Below are 7,463 nucleotides of genomic sequence, written 5' to 3'. Positions count from 1 at the left end.
ACGACTTTTCGTGGGATTGGTTTGAGGCCCGCGTTGCGGAGAGCCTGGAGCACAAGCCGGAGGTGGAGAAGGTGGGACGGCCAATCCGGGCTGTATATCAGGATGTCGTCGATGTAAGCGGTGGCAAATCCTCGACAGTGGGTTAGTGCTCGGTCTACCAAGCGTTGGAAGGTGGCCGCCGCCCCGTGCAGCCCGAAGGGCATCACCTGGAAATCGAAGAGGCCCTGGGGGGTGGCGAACGCGGTCTTCTCTTGGTCCCCCGGCGCCATTGGGACCTGCCAGTACCCCTTCGTCAGGTCCAAAGCCGAGAGGTAGCAGGCTGTGCCTAACTGGTCAATCAAGACGTCAGCTCGGGGCATCGGGTATGCATCGAACTTCGCTACTTTGTTAACCTCCCGATAGTCGACGCAGAATCTCACCGAACCGTCCGGCTTCGGCACGAGGACGATGGGGCTCCTCCACTCGCTGGTTGATGGGCGGATCACCCCCAGGCGTAGCATCTCCTCTACCTCGCGGGCCACGGCGTCCCATTGTTTTCGGGGCAAGGGCCTCCACGTCGCCCATGCGAGCTGCCCTGGGGCCGTGGGGATGGCATGTTCTGCCAAATTGGTGCGTCCGGGCCGGGTCGAGAAGCAGCCTGGCACTTTGTTTAGGAGTGCTTGGAGTTGTTCTTGTCGCCGTGGGCTTAGGGCAGCGTCCACCCCTGGGGCAGTGGCCTCTGGCTGGCGTGTCGTCCAGGGGAGCTCCCCTTCTGTTGGCTCCAAAGGGTCATCGGCCAGCTGGCACTCCCCCGCCGATCGTTCGCACCACTCTTTTAGATCGTTGATGTGCAGGCGTTTGGCCTGCCGGTGGGATGGCCCACACTGTACCTCGTAGGAATGGGATCCCAACACTCGGTTGATTCGGAAGGGGCCTTGCCAGGGGTCCCCCTGCTTGGACGGTCCAAAGACCCGGCGGCTTACTAGAACCCGGTCGCCCTCTAGGAAGGTCCTTGCCCGGGTTCCTCGGTCGTAGCGGGCCTTCTGCGTGGCCTGGGCCTTCTCTAGGTTCTGTCTGGCCAAGGAGCGGGCGGTCTCCAGGTGCTCTCTGAGGCCCCGGACGTATTCGGGGGCTGGCTGGCCCGGTTGGGCTGGGGCCGTGGCCCACTGCCCTTCCATTACCTCCAGGATCCCGCGCGGGTTGCGTCCGTACACTAGCTCGAACGGAGCGAACCCCGTCGACGCCTGGGGTGATTCCCGCACGGCAAAGAGGAGAGGATCGAGGAACAGGTCCCATTGAGCGGTCCGGTCGTGGGTGAGCCTCCGGAGCATCTGCTTCAGGGTCTGGTTAAACCGCTCCACCAAGCCGTCCGTCTGGGGATGGTAGATTGACGTGAAAATTTGGCGTATCCCCATGGTGCGGCATAGTTGGCGAGTGACCAAGGCCGTGAAGGGCGTCCCACAATCCGTGACAATCTCACAGGGCAACCCCACCTGGGCGAAGAAACGAATGAGGGCCCGTGTCACCCCCGGGGCCTGCATAGTCCGCAGGGGAATAGCCTCGGGGTATCGGGTAGCATAGTCCATGAGGACGAGGATGAAGCGGTGGCCCCGAGCCGTCCTGGGCAGGGGCCCCACAAAGTCCATAGCTACCCTCTCGAAGGGGGTGTGGATCACGGGCAATGGGGCCAGGGGGGCCCGCGGCGGGTGCCTCCCTGAAGTCCGTTGGCACGTCTTGCAGGTCCGGCAGTGGTTCTTGACGGCCTGGTCCACCCCCGGCCAGAAGAACCGCGTCAGCACCCGGGCCAGCGTGTTATGAGGCCCTTGATGCCCGGCCCAGTTATGGTCATGGGCGTGCCGTAGGACGATCTCGCGGTACTCCAGGGGCACTAAGAGCTGGCGGACTTCTCTACCCCGTTCTGTTGTGAGTCGGTACCACACGCCCCCTTCTTGGACTATCCGCGGCAGCCTCCCCGCCCTCCGAGGATCCCGTACGATCCCCTCACTCACCGCCACCGTGTCTCGGAGCTTCTCGAGGGTAGGGTTGGCGGTCTGGCTGGCGACGAATGCTGGGTCGGTAGGCCAGTCGGGTAAGTTGGCCCCCGGGCGTGGCGCAGGTCCCGGGTGGTCGTCCTGTCTCTCCACCGGGAGGGCCTCCTCGGGGCCCCGGGCGACTTGTAGGTGTCGGTGGAATTCAGGAACATCTCGGCCCAGAAGCACGGGGTAGGGGAGGTTGGTGACCCTGGCCAATTCCACTTCCCAGGTCTGCCCCTGGCACGTTAGGGGGACGCGAACCACCGGGTATGTCTCGGAGTGGCCGTGGAAGCAGGCCACCATGGCAGTCCGGACGACCGGTAGCCCGGTAGGGAGCAACCGGGTGCGGATCATGGACACCGAGCTCCCGCTGTCCAGGAACGCCGAGAGTCGCCGCCCCGACACCTCCACCAGAATCAGCAGCGGCGGAGGGCGGGGAGGCGGAGTTGTTGCCGGGAATGCCTCTTCCCAGCCCGCGTCACATTCCATCTGCAGGCAGTCGCGTATGTAGTGGCCGCGTTGGCCGCACCTGAAGCAGGGCCCCCGGTCATCGTTTTCCCGGGTTGCCTTCGGCGCCCCGTCCCGGCTGGGCCTGGTGGAGGGCGACCCCACGCGACCTCTCGTGGGGGTGCCGACGGCGTTAGTCTGCTGGGGCTGCTTGGGCCTTCCCTGTTGCCCGGTTGGGCCCTCCCTGTACGGGGGACTTCAGGGCCCCAGAATCCCGGGCCATTGGAGCGACCTCCGCTGCCAACTTCGCGGGGGGGCTCCCGGGGGTCGGCTGCTGCCGTGAAGTTCTCGAGCAGCGCGGTGGCCTCCTTCAGGGACGCTGGCCGGCTGCAGGCCACCCACTGTCGGGCCTTCGGCGGGAGGATGTTCAGTAGTTGTTCCAGAACTACCTGATCCACAATCCCCTTCTCACCCTCCGTCGCGGGCCGTAGCCAGCGATGGGCAGCATCACGGAGGGCGTTGACCAGGGTCCACGGCCGGTCGACCTTCCGGTAGGTGATAGCGCGGAACTTAAGGCGGTAAGAGTCCAGGGTCACTTTGTAGCGGTCGAGGATGGCAGCCTTGAGTGTACGGCAATCGGCGCCCTCTTCTTTAGGCAGAGCTCGCAGGGCCGCTTGAGCTTCTCCCGTCAAGTATGGTCCGAGGAAGAAGGCCCACTGGGCTTGGGGCCACTGGGCGGCCTCCGCGGTTCGTTCGAACGCCTCCAGGTAGGTGTCAATCTCGTCCACCTTGCCCAGCTTTGTTAACTGAAAGGGGGCCCCTCGACTCGGGCCAAGTGGCGCGCCGGCCGCTCCTCCGCCCAGTGCTTGGGCCAACCCGTGTAGGAGGGTGGCCTGGGAATCCTGCTGTTGAGCCGTCAGGTCCCGTAGGAGCCGCACCTGCTGCTCCGCCATCCATTGGCCCAGCTGGCTCAAATCTGGGGCGGGCGGACCGTTGGGCCCGGGGGCCGCAGCGGCGCCGGCAGCCGCTTGATTCATGGGTTCTCGGAGGTCGGTCCGGAGGGAGGTTCCCGGCAGGGACGGCCTGAAGGCAGACGGAGCAGGTAGCTCCGGGCGCGGGACCACCCTGGCGGGGCGGGTAGGCGTGGCACCGGTCGTTTCACGGCGGGATCAGTGCCCACATTCTCCACCACTTTGTCACGAGTGTGGGCGCCCCCTTGTGGCGGGGGTGACGGCGGGTCAGCACGGGACACCCCCGGCGGGTCCGTGCTGGGTCTTCGTCGGGAAATTGGGGAGGGTTCCCCGGGTGAGGGCCGGCTTGACCACTGGAGCGCGTCCCCCTCAAGGCCTCAGATGGCCGGCCACCGTCTGGTCTGGCGCTGCCAGCCAGCAATTAGCTCCACCCGGCCAGTCACCCTTCTAACGTCAGGGTGAACTGGCCCAGTCACATGCGACTTCCTCCTCCTCGGCCTGGGGTTTCACCTCCTCTAAATACCCCCTCTCCTTATGGCCAACCCCACCCCTCCCTTCCAGTGACCGCTCCCAGTGTCATTCCCACCACCTGGGCTAGGCGCGGCCACATCCTGCTGCCCCATCTGCCCTGGCCCCGTTGGCTGCCTTGTCCCTGCTCCCGCCCCTCTTCCTCCTCGCCCTGTTCCCGGCCTCTTCCTCCCCCTCTAGCTGGCCTCGGCGGTTGGCCGCACAGGCCGTCCTTCTGCCGGCTGCGCCCACCCTCTCCCTTGGCCTTCTGGGGGTTGTAGGCCCCGTTGGAGCTCTGCGCCGGCGCGGGCATCTCGCCGCGGCCCGGCTTCCTGGGCGGCCTCTCCTTGCCTTGCCCATGGCCGTGGCGTCCCGCCGGCGCGGGCCCTGGCTGCCGGGGCTGCGGCCGCGCCCGGGTTGACGGCCTCCTCCATTCGCGGCCGTTTGCCGCTCGGCGCCAGGTCCCCGGCCTCGGCGGGTCGGCGGCCGCGCCCGTCAGCTCCGCCGGGGGGGTGGAGAGTCCCTCCTGGCCGGACGGCGGTTCCGCGGCCCTGCCGGCGTCCCTCCCGGCGTATCTCCTGGCCGACTCCGGGGGCCGCAGGTGGGTGTCGCCGTGGGCAGGGGCGTGGGAGGGGGTGGGGGCCGCGGAGTCCGAGGGTGTGGCGCCACTGCCCCTCGGACAATTTATATTTGGGATTCTTGGCCCCAATGTGCATTACTTTGCACTTGGCCACGTCGAACCTCATTTGCCACGATGACGCCCACTTGCCCAGCCTTGACAGATCCCTTTGGAGTGCCTCACAACCCTCCCTGGTTCTCACCACCCCGAACAATTTAGTGTCATCTGCAAACTTAGCCACTTCACAGGTTACTCCCAACTCCAAATCATTAATGAACAAGTTAAAAAGCACCCAACCCAATACTGAGCCCTGCGGTACCCCACTGCTTACCACCCTCCACTGTGAATATTGCCCATTTATACTCACTCTCTGCTTCCTATTCATTAACCAGTTTTTGATCCACGAGAGGACTTGTCCTTTTGCCCCATGACTATTGAGCTTACTTAGCAGCCTTTGATGAGGAACTTTATCAAAAGCTTTCTGGAAGTCCAGGTAGACGACGTCTATTGGTTCCCCCTTGTCCACATCTTTGTTCTCTCCCTCAAAGAACTCTAACAGGTTCGTGAGACAAGATCTTCCCTTACAGAACCCATGCTGAGTCTTCCTCAATAGCTTTTGTTCATCAATGTGCCTACTAATTCTCTCTTTAATAACGGTTTCCACCAACTTACCCGGTATTGACATTAGACTGACTGGCCTGTAATTTCCCAGATCTCCTCTGGAACCCTTTTTAAAGATGGGGGTGACATTAGCTGGAGGCAGATGTTAATGAAAGGTTACATATCTTTGTCAGGAGATCCACAAGTTCACATTTAGTTTTTTCAGAACTCTTGGATGTCTGCCATCTGGAACGGGTGATTTGTTAGTTTTTTAATTGTCTATCAGTCGTAGGACCTCCTCTCTCGTCACCTCAATTTGACTCAGGTCTTTCAACACTCCTCCCGAAATCAGCGGTTCTGGAGTGGGCAAGCACCTCTCATCTTCTACGGTGAAGATGGTGGCAAAAAATGCATTTAGCTTCTCGGCCATTTCCCTATCATCCTTCAGTAATCCTTTCACCCCTTGATCATCCAGGGGCCCCACTGCCTCCCTGGCTGGTTTCCTGCTTCTAATATATTTGAAGAAATGTTTATTGTTGGTCTTTATGTTTTTTGCAATGTGTTCCTCATAGTCCCCTTTTGCCGGCCTGATCACAGACTTGCATTTTATTTGCCACAGCCTGTGTTCCCTTTTATATATCTCACTCTGACTAGCATTCCACCTTTTAAAGGAAAGGGAGGGAGGGAAAGACAGCCCAACTTCCCACTAGGGCCAGGGAAGATAATCAGGCTGGCCCAGGAGGGACTTGAGCGGGGCAAGCATGGACCTCAGGTTGAGCCTCTTGCTCAAACAACCCTTGCAAGGTGCCTTCCTGTTTCCACCTAGTGCACCCCAAGGTCCACCTAGCAGAAGTGGGGCCATCTCTTCTACCGGTGAGCCACTGCAGAGCTGGACCACTAAAACCTGGTGAGGCCCCTGTTATCCAGCAGGAAGATGGCATGTTTCCAGTGGGGATGCCCCTTCATGAAATGTGATGTGGGCTGGGAAGTAGTCCTGCCAGTCCAGCCCAGACTACAAGCCTTCCTCATTCTGGTAGATAAGAACATAAGAACATAAGCAAAGCCATGTTGGATCAGGCCAGTGGCCCATCCAGTCCAACGTTCTGTCACACACAGTGGCTAGAAATCCAGTGCCATCTAAAGGACTGTCAGTGAGGCCAGGACACCAGAAGCCCTCCCACTGCCTTCCTTCCAGCACCAAGACAACAGAGCACCACCTCCCCACAAAGAGAATACCATCTATCTCCTGTGGCTAATAGCCACTGATGGACCTCTGCTCCATATATTTGTCCAGTCCCCTCTTGAAGCTGGCAATGCTTGTAGCTGCCACCACCTCCTGTGGCAACGAATTCCATGTGTTTATCACCCTTTGTGTAAAGTAGTATTTTCTTCTATCTGTTCTAACCCGACTGCTCAATAATTTCATAGACTGCCCACGAGTTCTTGTATTGTGAGAAAGGGAGAAAAACACATCTTTCTCTACCTTCTCTAACCCGTGCATTATCTTGTAAACCTCTATCATGTCTCCCCTCAGTCGTCTTTTCTCCAGGCTAAAGAGCCCCAAGCGCCTCAATCTTTCCTCATAGGGAAAGTGTTCCAACCCTTTAATCATTTTAGTTGCCCTTCTCTGTACTTTTTCCAGTGCTATGATATCTTTTTTAAGGTGTGGCGACCAGAACTGTACACAGTACTCCAAATGAGGCCTCACCATCGATTTATACAGAGGCATTATGATACCGGCTGATTTGTTTTCAATCCCTTTCCTAATAACCCCTAGCATAGCCTTAGCTTTTTTTATGGCAGTCGCACACTGTGCTGACGTTTTTAGTGAGTTATCTATCATGACTCCAAGATCTCTCTCTTGGTCAGTCTCCGCCAGTTCAGACCCCATCAACTTGTATTTATATTTTGGATTTTTGGTTCCAATGTGCATTACTTTGCACTTGGCTACATTGTCTACAGATGTGTTCAGCCATCACCTGCAAACGCTGTTAGATACAGTCAGCACCATCTCTATGTCCCCGACAACCTCTCAGTACAATGATGGACCCTGGCAATATGTGTCTCCTGACTCAAATACCAGTGACTGGTGGTATGCTTCACCATGAGGATTCAGGGTCAGATGGGTGAGCTAGACATTGCCTACATTCCTGACCTGCACTATCCCCATTTTGTTGGGAAGGGATGCCCCAACCTTTGTGGCTCTACTCCACCAGGCTATGAGTACCACCCGGGCCAACTTGGGTGAGGAATAAGACAAGTTCCTGGTCAACGAAGCCCACAGGAGATTACAGGGGAGCAATGTGT

General features: G+C 59.3%; 1 protein-coding gene across 1 annotated transcript; it reads right to left on the bottom strand.

The window, feature by feature from the left end:
• Positions 1-3,492: 3,492 nt before the first annotated feature.
• Positions 3,493-7,167, bottom strand: LOC129335373 (proline-rich protein HaeIII subfamily 1-like). Its single transcript, XM_054987809.1, has 3 exons — positions 7,136-7,167; positions 4,162-4,605; positions 3,493-3,733 (listed from the first exon to the last, which is right to left on the bottom strand). Exons 1-3 carry the CDS (start codon positions 7,165-7,167, stop codon positions 3,493-3,495), a joined length of 717 nt encoding a protein of 238 aa, XP_054843784.1.
• Between the last annotated feature and the right edge of the window lie 296 nt (positions 7,168-7,463).

This window comes from Eublepharis macularius, chromosome 9 (genome assembly GCF_028583425.1).
Source record: "Eublepharis macularius isolate TG4126 chromosome 9, MPM_Emac_v1.0, whole genome shotgun sequence".
Lineage (NCBI taxonomy): Eukaryota > Metazoa > Chordata > Lepidosauria > Squamata > Eublepharidae > Eublepharis > Eublepharis macularius.
Note: the sequence above shows the minus strand (reverse complement) of the source record. Positions and strands in the feature narration are given on the sequence as shown.